The sequence below is a fragment of the Pterocles gutturalis genome, unplaced genomic scaffold, assembly GCF_000699245.1.
Source record: "Pterocles gutturalis isolate BGI_N339 unplaced genomic scaffold, ASM69924v1 scaffold40060, whole genome shotgun sequence".
In the NCBI taxonomy this organism is placed as follows: Eukaryota; Metazoa; Chordata; class Aves; order Pterocliformes; family Pteroclidae; genus Pterocles; species Pterocles gutturalis.
The window spans coordinates 132,925-147,138 of NW_010147846.1; the positions used below are offsets into that span (position 1 = coordinate 132,925).

General features: G+C 36.3%; 1 protein-coding gene across 1 annotated transcript in view; it reads left to right on the top strand.

Annotated features, from left to right (window-relative positions):
• CDC42BPA (CDC42 binding protein kinase alpha (DMPK-like)) overlaps window positions 1–14,214 on the top strand; it is a gene marked incomplete at its 3' end in the record, with an annotated part of 162,247 nt that overhangs the window by 132,584 nt on the left and 15,449 nt on the right. The window contains exons 18-22 of the mRNA XM_010086172.1: window positions 830–935; window positions 1,548–1,696; window positions 2,994–3,085; window positions 5,757–5,833; window positions 13,931–14,050. Of these exons, the coding sequence (XP_010084474.1) occupies window positions 830–935; window positions 1,548–1,696; window positions 2,994–3,085; window positions 5,757–5,833; window positions 13,931–14,050 (544 nt within the window). The remainder of the gene's footprint in view (window positions 1–829; window positions 936–1,547; window positions 1,697–2,993; window positions 3,086–5,756; window positions 5,834–13,930; window positions 14,051–14,214) is intronic.

The window sequence follows — 14,214 nt, forward strand, 5'->3', positions numbered from 1 at the left end:
GGAAGTGCGTGGGGGTTTGTTTGTTTGCTTGCTTTTTGTGTTTGTTTGTTTGTTTTCAGTTTTTCATAAGCTACTCAGTTTCAGTCAGGTAATTTTTTAGCAACTTTCTTTTCTATGTTAATACCTGAGGCAAAGTGAAGAAAGGACCTTCTGCTGTGATGAATCATAGAAAGTTTTTTTCTTTGTAACTGATGATCAAAGAATCTGAAAAACAGACATGTCTCCTCCTTGATGTCTTTACACCCAGAAAGCATGTCTTGATAGAAGGAAAACTTGGGGGATGAGAGAGCTGCTTCTGGCTTATGCCGTTTATAACATTAGAATTAGACTCTCCCTGTTTAATTACCACTTCTTGAAATAACATCACTGATTCTAACTACTAGTTCTCATAGTCAGTTGATACAGTGAAGTCAACCACTAGTTCCAATATTAAGTGGGTGGTTGAATTGTTAATTATCGGTTATAAATGTTGTCTTAATTTGCTCCCTAAAAATAGGTTGAATCCTGAAAGGTTTCTTTCCCACAGTCTCAATTTCAGGTAGCTGACATTTATACTGAGACATGTATTACTTACTTAGATACGTAGTTCTTCAATCTTTATTCCTTGTCTTAGTGATGCATATTGTCTAATGGAACCCTGCAAAGCAGCAAAAGCTTAGTTTTGTGTGGTTTTCTGTATTGTTTTGTTTCCTTATGTTTTATGATTTTTGTTTTGTATTCTGCTTTTTTCTGTTTCTGCTTGCTATTTTTTGAAGGGACTTTTATCTTTTTTTTTTTGTTTGTTTAAATTGTTTTGTTAAAACACCTCTTTTCTTATGTAATTGTTTAGGGTAAGTGATGAAAAAGATGCTCGAGGTTATCTTCAAGCCTTGGCCTCAAAAATGACAGAAGAACTAGAGGCCCTGAGGAACTCCAGTTTGGGTGCAAGAGCTACAGTAAGACTCTTACTTCCATGTGGCAGATTTTTTTCTGTTTGAAAAAACACTAATTCGCTCATTCTAGCTGCAGTGATAACCTGTCTGTGGAGTCTGTATTAGTCAAAAGTTAACCTTTCCTAGAGTTTCCCTTCTGAATAACTGAACAGCGAATTTATTGTTCATCAATTAATTAAACACCAATATTTTTTATAATGTGATTTTATCTATGGTATTATTCAAGTAGCTACGTTATAATCATATATTAATTTGTTGAAGGATATCTATACTTTGGGTCATGAAAGCCTTAAAATGTTTCACTTGTGAAGTCTGAATGTCTTTCATAGCTTTCATTTGAATTGAGGAACACCAAAACTGGAATTCACTAAATCTCTTTGCTTTTGAGATTGTGACAGCATAAGACATTCATCTTGCCTATTTAGTACTTGAGTTTAAAAATAATAATACTAATAGCAATACTCTTCTTTAGTTTTAGGTTACTTTGGAATTAACGAACTCTTACATTAAGAACATAATAGACTGAGAAATGTAGTTGTTGAAGTTAGTTACATTCCTCATTTTCTGCTTTCTTTCCTCTTATTTTTTCTTCTCCCTTTTTTTGTTCTTTACTAGGACATGCCCTGGAAGATGCGCCGCTTTGCAAAACTGGATATGTCTGCCAGGTTGGAACTACAGTCTGCTCTTGATGCTGAAATCCGAGCCAAACAAGCTATTCAAGATGAGTTGAATAAAGTCAAAGCTTCCTGTATCTCTACAGAGTGGTAAGACTGAATTGTTCTAATGTAAATTTACTTTGAAACCTCCCAGGGAGTGTCATCAAATCATGATTTTAAACTATCTTGTCTGTCAAAATTCGATAATGAATGATATGCCATTTTCTTGTGTCCAAATGTGAAAAAAAGACCATCTCTCTCTTCGTGGTGTAAGCACCTGAACACTTACTGGGAAAATCTGAAACCTTGAAGACTTTCAGAAGGGATGCTTTCTCTTTAATAATATAGTCTCTACTAGTTGTGATAAAAAGTTCAAATACAAGCAGAGTTTAGTTATTGCATGCTGATTTGCACAGCAATAAGGTGTGCTTGTGGAAGATTACTAACTATTTTATTACTTCCTCAGACCTCTCCCCCTTACCCTCTCCCCCCAAAAAAAAACCAACCCAAAATATATTCTGAGTTGAGTGGCTGCCTGAAGCAGTGATTAGTTGGAAGACATTTCAGTGTAGCTCAGAGCACTGACTTGTTTTGCAGCTTTAGGAAAGCAGTTGGACGGAGCTGAGATTCAAGTATGTTATCTGTAAAGTGGGAATACCTTGTCCACCTGACTTGGGTGTCTTTCAGACCGGGTAACGTGATGATAGGCAGCCTTAGAGATCCTCTAAGAACAGGAGAACCAGTGTTTGCTTTGATAGGCAAGGATGAAAAGTGTGGTAGAAGTGCATCATAGTGTTACCTGTCAGCTGTGAATCGGAAAGCACTGAAACAGGGTGGTGGGTTGACCCAGGCTGGACGCCAGGTGCCCACCAAAGCTGCTCTATCTGGCACTGGCTCTGTTGGACATGGGGGAGGCTTGTGGTAGCTTCCACAGAAGCCACCCCTGTAACTCCCACCCACTACCAAAATTTTGCCACACAAACCCAGTACAAACAACTAACTGTAACGTAACTGAGAAGAAAAATAGTTCAACATAACCTATTAGTATCACAGGCACTGTGAATTAACAAATTTTTAGAAAACCACAACAAATTTTAAGTATGAAAATACGTGTGGTCTTTTTTCACATTCACAGGATACAGGCTCACATGATTACTCATAAATTAGAAACACGAGCCTATTTAATGGGTAAATGGGGCAATTAATTGCTTGTTCTTTTTTAAGATAATAAACCATACTAAACAGGTCCCAATAGATTTCTGAATTCATTCTGGCATTTGATGATATCATGAAGCTTGCTGGGCATTAATTTTTAAATAGCATGCAAAGATGGACAAAAAAAAAAGTGACTTGTATCGTGTGTTCTCAATATTTACGTAAGTTTTCTGTTTGTATTCTTTTGAAGTAAATTGCAAGAATCTGAGAAGAAGAACATGGAACTGTTGGCAGATATCGAAAGGCTGAAAAAGGAGACAGAAGAGCTTAGATCAGAAAAGGGTATGGCAACTGATATCCAAGTAGATAACATGTTTCACATTGGTGGGTACATCTTATCAATTAAGTGTCACCTTGCAATTAAAATATGATACCAACAGATTTTGGCATACAAAATGTGAGCTCAACAATTGAATGTTAAGATGTACCCACAGCAGCTGCATTTGCACTTCTAATGCATACTTGTAATATGCTTCAGTTTTGTTGATATACTTTGAACCAGTAAGGTATTATTTGAGTTGGAACTGCATTATTTTTATTTGGCATGTGTATGGTGATTTATAGTTATATTTTTTCCCCCTTTATGATGAGTGAAGGTATTTAGATGCCAATACTGATCATAGTGCTCTTCATCTATGAGTGTTTTGGGGCTGTCTACACAGAGTAAACAACTCCAGAGGCATTCATAGCATTCGTTTGTTTCTGAGATGACTTCATTGATTGGCTTTGTAACCACATAGTGAGCAGTGTGGTCGTGTTTGCTTTGCTGTGGCATTAAGAGTATGTTCTGGGATTTCTAGTACATCTGTCTAACCATATTTCGCATTGTTGCTGGGAGAAGAGACTTTTTGTTAATACTGAAGTGAAAAAAATCATTTAGAAATGATTAATGATTTGGCTGATTCTTTGCAGTTTCTGTAGTAGCTCTAATATTTGTATCTTATGAGTCACGTGGGAAGAAATAGTTTTTCAGGCCAAATGGAATTACCTCATTGCTGCAGGGACCTGTTTGAAATCCACAGTTTCAAAACCCTGGCAACAATTGCTGCATAGGGATGTCAAATATTGTTTGGCCTTTGCAACCTCATGGCATGTTAATCAATAATAACTGATTGTAGTTAACGTTCATCTCCAGTATATATAGGCCTCCAAGTGCTGGTTGACTGGGAAAAATAATACAATAAAACAAACCTGTATAGAACATCAAAAAATGACTGGTGCCATGTACCAAATAAGATTTAGGGAATTGATGTTTGTTTGTCTTGATGCTTAGCACTGACACCAGGATTATGCTTCTTCCAAGTTCTTGGAGAAGAACCCTTGATAGCATCTCCCTGGAGACAATAATGCTTTGTCATGTTTAGTTTTCATTTATAGATTCTTGAAGTGTCTTAAATATTATGTATGCTTATTCAGCTTCTGAAAGACTTCTTTGTGTTACACAAGCTGTTAAGGATTTATAATTAATATTTCACCCTGTACTTTTTCCAGTGTTTAAGACCTTATTGCTTTTGTGAAAATAGTTTTTTTTTTTTTAAAGGTACTGTTCAAGAAAAATGTAGTTATTATGCTTTTTGCCAGAAGTAAATTAATGAGATTTTATTGCAACTGTTCAAATATTTTGATAGAAATACATCTTAATCCAAACTCTGCATTATTTTTGGGCTTGCTTTTCTCTTATAAGAATAATTATATTGATGTTTGAATCGTGAACTGCATAGAGGATTCAAATGTAGTCAATGTACAGTGGTAGAGTAACTTCCTGTGTGTGGAAATTGATTTCTAGGAAGGTATTACTTAGATTAACACTTGAATCCTTTGCTCTTTATAAATGTCTTCCAGAAACTTAGGAGGGTGGGGAAAAAGATTTCTAAAAGTGATTATGTAAAATAGCAGGTAATTTGAGAAATTTTTTTTTAGCCTTTTACTGGGGTTTCAGTGTATTTATATTTTAAAGAGGAAAGGGTTCTTTGTAACTTCTTCATTCACTGTGGGTTATATTTAGAGCAAACAGTGTGATTTGACCAGTTAGAGTAAGGCACTGACTTTTTTTAATAAATAAGTGACCTTTGATAGCATCAGTCTTTTGAGATGCACACAGTTCTGCAGGCTCTGGTCATGATAAGTATCTGTGTGTGTGTGTGTATACACATATAAAAGCTATTTATAGTGCTCAGAAAGCTAGAGTTTGCACATTTGATTTATAAACACCTACAGCAACTTGAATTATGTCCCAAAGAAAAGAAGAAGAAGGAAAAAAAAAAAAGTCGGTTGAAGCAAGTTAAAATAACAGTCAAGACGTGCCAGTCTCTGCAGCTCCAGAGGATGCGGTGTTCCTGCTCTGCTTACTGGCTGAACACCGTATGAATGGTGTAGCATGACAGAGACATCTGAAGCTTTACCCAGGATTGTATTACTCCCGGACATTCAAAAATCAGAGGTGCCGGACAGGCATAGAGCATGGGTCAAGGAACCCATGTTATTTGGAAATGCATTGTGTTCCCCAAACAGCCTGGTCCATATGTTTTTGTGGACTCTCACTGTTTGCTAAAGCTGTGTTGTCACAGTAGGCTGTCCAGCCTGTGACTGGAGCAGGGATGAAACCCGCTGCGTTAGTGTGTATGCCTGTATGTCATGCAGTGCACGTGCAAAATGATGTAAGCACACTAGAAACCTGTGTCTTCTGTGTAATAGACTTGTACAAACATGTTGAATTCACATCACACACATCCCAGCTTGGAAAAGGTTGGTTAAACATACACTGCTTGCTTACTGGGTGTGTCTATTAAAAAAAAAAAAATCTTTTCCTCTGGAAAACAGACCAAATGTGACAATTTATTTTAAAAAAGTGTAGGTGGTTCAGGTGGATTACCAAACCCTGATTCAGCAAGGCAAAGGTCCTCCATGAAAAGGTCATTTTTCTGTAGCTTAAAAACCTGCTGCTGTTTTCTAGGTGTAAAGCACCAAGACTCACAGAATTCTTTCTTGGCATTTTTGAATGCGCCTACCTCTGCTCTGGATCAATTTGAAGTAAGTGTACAGCTATTCTAGCTTTCTGTAAGTCAGTGGAACTACTGCTGTTATGTGCAGGTTATATGCGTATTTGCTGACAGTTCGCTACTGTATTTTAATCATATTGCCCCGTTCATTTTTCTGTATAATAATATGTGAGAATTTTTTGTCATTTACAGTGCTGGCAGTCTACACTTGAACTCTAGTAATCATAGTGAATTCTCTCTCAGATCTTGAACGCAGAAATTTTCCTGATTTTTGTAGTGAACAGAAAAAGAGTTGTTCAAATTACCCTATTTTGTGTTCAGAAAGATGCTAAGTAACACAGATACTGGTTTGGTAAAAATGAGAGAAAATACATAAATAATCCTTGAATGTATGCCATTAAATCATTGTTAGTGTATATTTATTAGCTTGTTTTTATCTTCTGTTCATTTTACACAGCTCCCTAAAATCCAGATGATTACTATTCATGTCCTCTCCACAGATCCTATGTACTTAAAAAATAAATTGTTCAATTCCTTTGTCACTTGTAGTCAGAAGACCAGTTTAGGTAGGAAACTTGGAAGACAAAAGTTGAAATGGTGCTGTACATTTCGTATCTTCTTTTTTTAATCAACAGTAAGCAATGCCTCCTTTTCTTTTGAAAGAACAGCTGGGGTGAAATATTGGTTATACTGAATTCAGAGGGGACAAGGCACCACCTTTACAGTTACATATTGGTCTAAAATTTGCCCGTTTTCTTCCGTGATGGGTGTACAAGGTCATCACATACAGCTATGGAGGATCATAATCCCTGGTGTTATTGGTGTTCCAAAATGTACTTTCTTTTCATTGTGTATTCATTAATTCATTGTTCTCTCTTGAAGCCCTCACAATTAATACCTTTTTTTAAAATATTTTTAATTATTTATTTTTAATATACTTTCAATATAAAAATCTTGTTGGGAGTGTAGGAATATTACTTTATTGAGTGAATGCTGGGAAAACATGTTTTATACAGGTAGTTTATTGATTAATTGTCTGTGAAAGGCAATTAATGAAAACCTAAGTGAGGTTACTGTTGCTGGCACTAGTTATTTACCGTTCTTTATTTTTGCACTTTTATTTATACTGAACAGTTTTCTTCATCCATCTCTTTCTCTCTCTCTTTTTTTTTACTGCTGTTTTCATTAAAATAGGATTCCTTTTCCTCCTCTTCATCCTCATTGATTGATTTTATGGATGACGTAAGTCTTTGACTTTCAAACCAATAAATCCCTCAATAGCAGAGATCAGCTGATTGATTTAGAATATTCAAACATTAATGCAGTCAACTTAAAAAATGTCTAAGCGCAGTGGAGAACAGAATACTACAATAGCATACTTTACACCTATTTATATAGATAGATGTTCAATTTGAAAGTAAATGTTTTTATTTAGGTACAGGTGAAGAATTCTTAATTGCAAACAGTTTTTTTAATGGGGAGAAGTTGCTTTAGAGCCTTATCTACTGATACAGCCTGTGGAAAATGGTTCCAAAATCACAGGCATCTTTATTTTATTTCATTTAGTTTCATTGCTTCGTATCATTAGTTGTTTCCAAAAGTCTTCTGATCACTTCATTCAGAATGTGTTCCTTGCATACAGTTAATTTCTGTTTGCTCAAATAAAACATTATCTCTTTTTTAGCCTGTATTGTAAGAAGTAATTTTCATTATGACTGAACTTATTACTTTTTATTGACAATTGAGATGATAGTTTTCTGTCAGGACAGTGTTTAAGTATTTACCCAGATTAATTACATACTGAGGGAAGTGAGTTAAAAGCTGAAAAGTGACTGCATTATATTTCTTCCAAACTGAAGAAGTAGGCACACAAAGGTAGATGATGATGATAATAATAATAATAATACACTTTTAAAAATCAAAGTATATACTGTGCGTCCATGGTAGAGAACGGTTACAACTCTGTAGGTGTATTGTGTGTGTGTGCTTGTATATATGTCTATACACATAAACACATTTATACTTATATATTTAAAATAGTATAATCCTGTTTGCATTAAAATGTGATATAATTAATTTTATTCTAGAAATGTCTGCTGTGAAGGGTGTAACAAAGAGGGTGTAGTATATGGGCCTATTCTACTGACTCCATTTCCTTTCACAAACTCTGAAAGAATGCTTTTCTTCTAGATGCTTTTTTTTTTTTTCTGTAAACCAGGAATATACCTTAGGAAAAATGTGAAGGCACATCTGTGGTACCATAGTAGAAGTAGAAGGCATTTGTCTGCATTTTTCTATAGCATGTAGAAAACCTTGTCCTTCTGATATTGTTGGAATTTTCTTACACCAAAAAATGAGAGTACAGTTTCCTGTTATGTTCAATCTACAATAAATGAGTAATATTTATATCCTTTATCTGGATTAAAGAAGTGTTCTCTATGTTGCCTGGGAATTAGGAAAACTTAGCTTGAATCAGCATGTTCTTTCACAGAAGGTTACCTTTAAAAATCTCTAATGCTCTCTCCTAAAAGCCATTTAAAAAATAAAGTACATATGTGGCAGAGTAGTTGATAAGGTTCTATTTTGCAAGGGGAAACTTTGGGCAAGAAAGTTTTCCTGGTTGTTATGCTAGTTAGTTTTGAAGGACATCAGTACCTTATTCTGTATTTATTGTTGTGTTTTGGTTTTTTGTATTTTAAAGAAGGCAACTTATTTTTTTCACGAGCATTTTGACAAAATCACTTTTTTTTGTCTATGCAAGTGAGTAATTTTCAACTGCTGGCATACATCCTTTAAGACATTCTTCTTGATTGGTCCACCCTGATCAAATCTTTTCGGATACCCGTCTTTTAGTCTTTGGTAAAACTCCAGGTATTAATGTATATATTGTTGCATGTGAATGACTTAATGCACACAGAATCAAACTTCCGTTGTTACATCTTCACTCCGAGTCCAACAGGAGCAGTTTTTTCCCCAGTTGCATTGGGCAAGAGTACCTTTCCGACTGGACTGGCCAGGGGCTAATGTCTCTAGCACCAGGGCAGATTTCTTTCTCATCTGGCAAAACTGCAGAAGAGTTGACTGTTCAAAGACAGGAGGAGTACCTTGCAGACAAATGCAAGACTTGTTGAGTTACCTGTCTTTATTGGAAAGAGAAATAAAGCTGATATCCACATTAGTAGCTGAAAGGTGGTATAATTCAGTTGTGCTTAAAGTCAGTTCTGCATCTTTCATTTATTGGACAATTACAGGATTCATTCATAGTGAGATTCATAACATATAGCCTCTGAATTATCAAAATGGTTATTTCTGTTTTAGCCCATTGAGTTGTTTCACTACCAATGTACTAGGCAGACTTAAATGAAAATCAGGGTATTAAAAAAACCCTCCCCATTGGGCGTGGGGAGGGATTCACTTTCCAGTGTCTCTTCTTGACAGTAGTTACCTTGAAGGGCAGTGTTTCTTGTGGCATTTCAAGAGGAATTAATCTGTGCTCAGTCAAACCTGTGTGAGGTCTTTATATTAAGACCAAGGAAAAATTAGAAGTGCTCAGGTCAGACTCATACAGTGCTGCAGTACTGGATGCGTTTCAGGAAAGTCTCTTCTGTAATCAATAACTCAAAGTAAATATTACTAATAGCCCATGTTGTTTCTCCAGACTCTGTGCTTGGAATGACAGAGAGAGTGTAAAATAATATGCAGTTGCAGTTACATAGCACATCTCTGAAGTCTAATTAACATTCAGATGTATAAGCAGCACTGGATTTGGCCCACTGCTTGCATTTGGCTTTTACTAGGGTGGGTATGCCTTGTGTGTCTGCCATCCGAATAATGTCATAGTTTATAGCACTCGATGAATGGCTGAAGTTAATTCTAATTATTTCAATGAGGAAACCGGTAGCTTTGCAATTTCTTCTGGAGGGAAGTAAAAATAGATGTCCCACTGCCTCTGTAGCCTGCAAATCCTGAGCAAGAAAAGTAGGAGCTCACTATTTAGATGACTAACAGCCACTGTTGTTTCCAGCTATCAAAACTGCAGAAAGATACTTGGTCAGGTTGGCAAACCTGGTGCCTAAATCCTCATAGCTGTGGAAGTCCAGTGTTCAGAAGTGATCCTTGTGTCTCCTGTCCACACAGGAGGGTGCAAGGGGGAGTAGGAATGGGTTTTGCTGTCCCTGGTTTCTGTTTTTGATGGGCAGGGAAGTCACCTCCAGTGAATAATATACTAATCGCTAAATCTTTGCTGCTGTTTCTCCTGTGTGTTGCAGGTTGTCTCTCAATAATGTTGTCTAGGTGTTAAGTCTCCTGTGTTGACTAGAAGTGTCTGATAATGGAAGTGTTGTTTTTTTGCCGGGTGGATCTTTGTGTATCTCACTAGCTACTAGAAGCGATCAGCTTGCCTTATTTAAAGATGAATTTGTGATTATGTAATAACAATAAAATGGACTCCCATTTTCCCCACTTGCTAGAAAATAATTTTTTTTCCCCTGTTACCAACACGTTACAAATCAAAAATAGATTTCTTAAATCCTCCTGCAAGCTGTCCTCACGTGCAGTCCCCATGGGCTTTGGTTAGACTAAACAATATTGAACTTTGTAAATAACCACACAATAAATCATGTTCTGAATCGTCATTATTAAATACTAAACAGAATAAGCCATAGTAGTGTGTGATGAGAGCCCTGATTCTACCTGCACATTCATAATTAAGTTTAGAATAATACTGGTTCTTAAGGATGCTTTAAATTGAACATATTATGCCTCTAGGAGGTTGCTTTATTCATTATGTTCAAAATATAGAGATGCTAACTGCAAATCATGCTTATTAGTGTAACGTAGTCTGCAGTTTCACTGCTATTGTCCAGTGCAGAACTACAGACTTTAAAGTAACTGTTCCTTTATTTGATGTTTATTTCCTCTTGTTGCCCCAAAATATCTTGTTTTCAAAATCCTTGTAAAAGTGAAGGTTTGTTTGTGTCTAAACACTACCTCTGGAGATACAGAGAGCCAAATTCTGAACTGATTTATGTGTCACTGTTTGGTTTTGTAACATATTCTCCTTTCTTTGTTAAAGCGCTCTCCTTCCTGTATTCCAGCTAACAAAGGCAGACGTGTAAGAGGCTGTCTTATTCTATGTGGCCCTTTATTTTTTTGCCTGTTGCATACATGCCCTTGTTTAATGTATGGATTGTGTATTTACCCCACTGCATGTCTTGTGCTGCTGCTACCGTTTGCTGCTGCTGCTGTGCTTTTTGTTGTTTTGCAGCTGTGGGCTAAAAGCTTTTGGAGTATTTAGTTTGGTAATCCTACGAGCAGAATATCACAGCCACTGGAGAAGATGCTTTGGGTACTTTCTCATTCCAATATGAACGTTCTTTGTGAAAGCTGATCAGGTAGATGCAGGTTGGGAAGATGATCAAATGTCAAATGAGGGCCTGTTTGTTTCCTTGCCCTTAGCAGAGGGCACATGTTGGGTTATGGGAATTGCCTGTAGAACGCAGAACCTTGGCATTTGGGAGGCACATCATAGCAAATGGTACTAAATATCACAGTATAGTGATAAACAAATGGGAAGCAGGAAATTGAGTAAATTGGAGCATCAAGGAGGGCAGGAAAAATTCATACAAGGAAAACAGAGTTGGACGTGTTGTAGTCTGTTAAGCTGGAAAGTTCTCTGGTATTTCAAACATCAAGGTGGATTTCTAAACATGGTGTTATCAAGGCTTTGTCAGACTGAATTTTTAGCAAGTATGCTATGTCCATTTTTAACTCATACTGCCACTTTTCTTGCTTTTATGCACATATGATGACAGGAATAGGAAAACATACAAAGCATTTATATTGAATGTTCAATAAATAAGCAGTACTGCCCAGCAGCTTGGTTTTGTCGGTGGTGGCTCCAATTCAAGATGTGTTTATACAGCGGCCAACTTTGGCTCAGACCTACACCCTGTAGACAACTAAGCACAGTTCTGTGGAAGACAAGGCTATTACAGTTTGGTAGGAAGTACTGAAATATGCTTTTGGTAACCCAGTGGATTAGTTTAATTTTAATGCTGTCAATACCGTCCACATAAGCTTTTGGCCATAGTTGAGTCAGGTTGCTTTTGTACTTAGTTCTCGTTAAAGTGAGGAGCCTGGAGATTACTACAGCAATACAGCTTAAGGCCCTGTTTCTGCAGTAAGGGTGGTGGTTAAATTCCCTTCCAATTCTGTAACAGTAGATCAGGTTCTGTGTGTTTTGTGGGCTTTTTATCTTCATAAGTAAAGTGAAAATACATTTGTTACTGGTTGAGCAGTTGTCTTCAGCCACAAAGGCTTTGTATTTGTAGCACATTCCATCATTCATATTATGCTTGAACTAAACTTTTTAAGAGACACCATGAAAATTTTTTGGTATGCAGATGCTGCTTTGGAAGGGAAAGCCTTTGGAGTATCTGGAAATATTTATGAAATTATAGATTAGATCTCTGCTCTTAACTTGCAGGAGACAAGGAATGTCTGTTTCTTGCTAGGAAAAATTTGCCTGTAGTTACTCACTAGGCTTATTTTTGTAATAACACTTTTAAGAAGAAGGTAGAATTGTTCAAGGTTAAACAGCCTTTGAGTGGACTCCAAGTTATCACTTTTAGACTTGATTAAAAAAAAAGTTTAAAATAATTGAAACAGTGTTATATGTCTGGAGATTTATTACTTAAAGGCATCAATGTTTCTAATACTGGATAAAGCTTCCAATTATTTTTTGCTCCTGATAAATCTGAGCACAAAATGTTTGCTTTACTGCTAATTTTTGCCTCAATGCTTTTGAAACACATGATCCATGTGTAGAAAACAGGTGTATCACGGTATAAGAATTTCCCGTTTCATTACAGAAATACTCGCAGGCATCTTCGTATGCTTTAGTTGATTAAGCTAATGAGCATTTTCCATCATATTTTTTTAAGGCTATGATAAAACTAGAAGCCATCAAACTTAATTCACTACTATTTAAAAACAACAACAACAACAAAAAGAAACAGCAAGTGCACCTGTTTGCTACCATGACTGAGTTTCTAGAGAACAGGACTTTATATGCATGTCTAAGATTGGCTTGGCGATATTCTTTTATTCACAAAAAACAGTAAAATTTGTGGAATTCTTAGTATGTTGTCAATGGCAAATGAGGTAAACACTGGAATGTTCAAATGCTTTCTGTAAGCGTTGCTGCGTATTTTAGTTTGTGTGCGAGCTAGCGAAATCCTTAGCAGCGGAGAACCAATGATAGCATTGCTCCAGATAAGCCAGGCATGCAATGGAGCCTTCTGTATGCCTCCAGCCTTTAGTCTTGTTCTTACTGGAGAAAAGCATCCTTATCTCGCTATACTTTTGTTTTTTGGGTTTTTTTAAAATGTAAGTTTACATCTGAAAACTTTGATGCCTTGTTTTCAAGGAAGAGTCCTGCATTCTCTGATTTTTTTGGTTGTACTGGCAAAAGATGACTTGTTATCCAAGATACCTGGTCATACCTATATGCCTTGTTGTTCAGTGTGGTTCTATGTTGGGCTTTGTTTCGTTGTGTTTCAAGGACTAGGAAAATATTCCCCTGAAGAAACTGTGTTCCTGGTAAGGACGTTATTGTCATTCAAATTGGGTACAAAACCCCCCTCAATTCTCTGCGAATAGAATTAACGCTAACCTCAGAAAATATGTTGTTTGCTCTGCCTTTTCTCCTTATTTTCTCCTAAATATGTTTGCAGTGATTTACATGGGCTATAAGGGAATTCACTTCTAACAAATCTCTACTACCAGTGGACAAAACCCAGTAGTGTTTAAAATATATTCACCCTTTAAAAATGCTGAATTACAAGTCTCTTCAAGTGTTTATCAGGCCCCTGAATTAGCAGCTCTTATGCATGTGCTCATCTCTCAACAGAAGCCTTGGCGTGTTCATATTCAATAATTTGCACTGCATTTTTGTATTTTAATTAGGAAGTTGCTTAAAACTGATCTTTTATCTTCTGAGTTCTCTCTTAGGAATTCCACTGCTTCCGTATCTTATTTTAGTAAGAGTTGAGAATTCTTTTTCAATTATATCTTTGATTTATTTTTTTGTTTGGTTTTTTTTTTTCCTCTTGACTTGTTCCCCTAGATTGATTCAGTTGAGAATTTTACATTATCTAATACTCCATCACGGGATGAAGACAGCAAGTCTCACCTCCATTCAAGATCAAGGTCTCCTTCTACAGCTAGTGAGATTGAACCAATTGAGGTACTTCAATGTTGAGAAATTTTTGTCTTTTTTTTTAGGAGTAACAGTTTCACTCATATAAAAATTGCTTTTGCAAATGCTTTTGTTTAGAATGAAGCTCACTCCCCTGCAGCAAGACTGTTTAGGAGCTTGTAATTGCCTCCTGCACTAGTGGTGAACTGTAT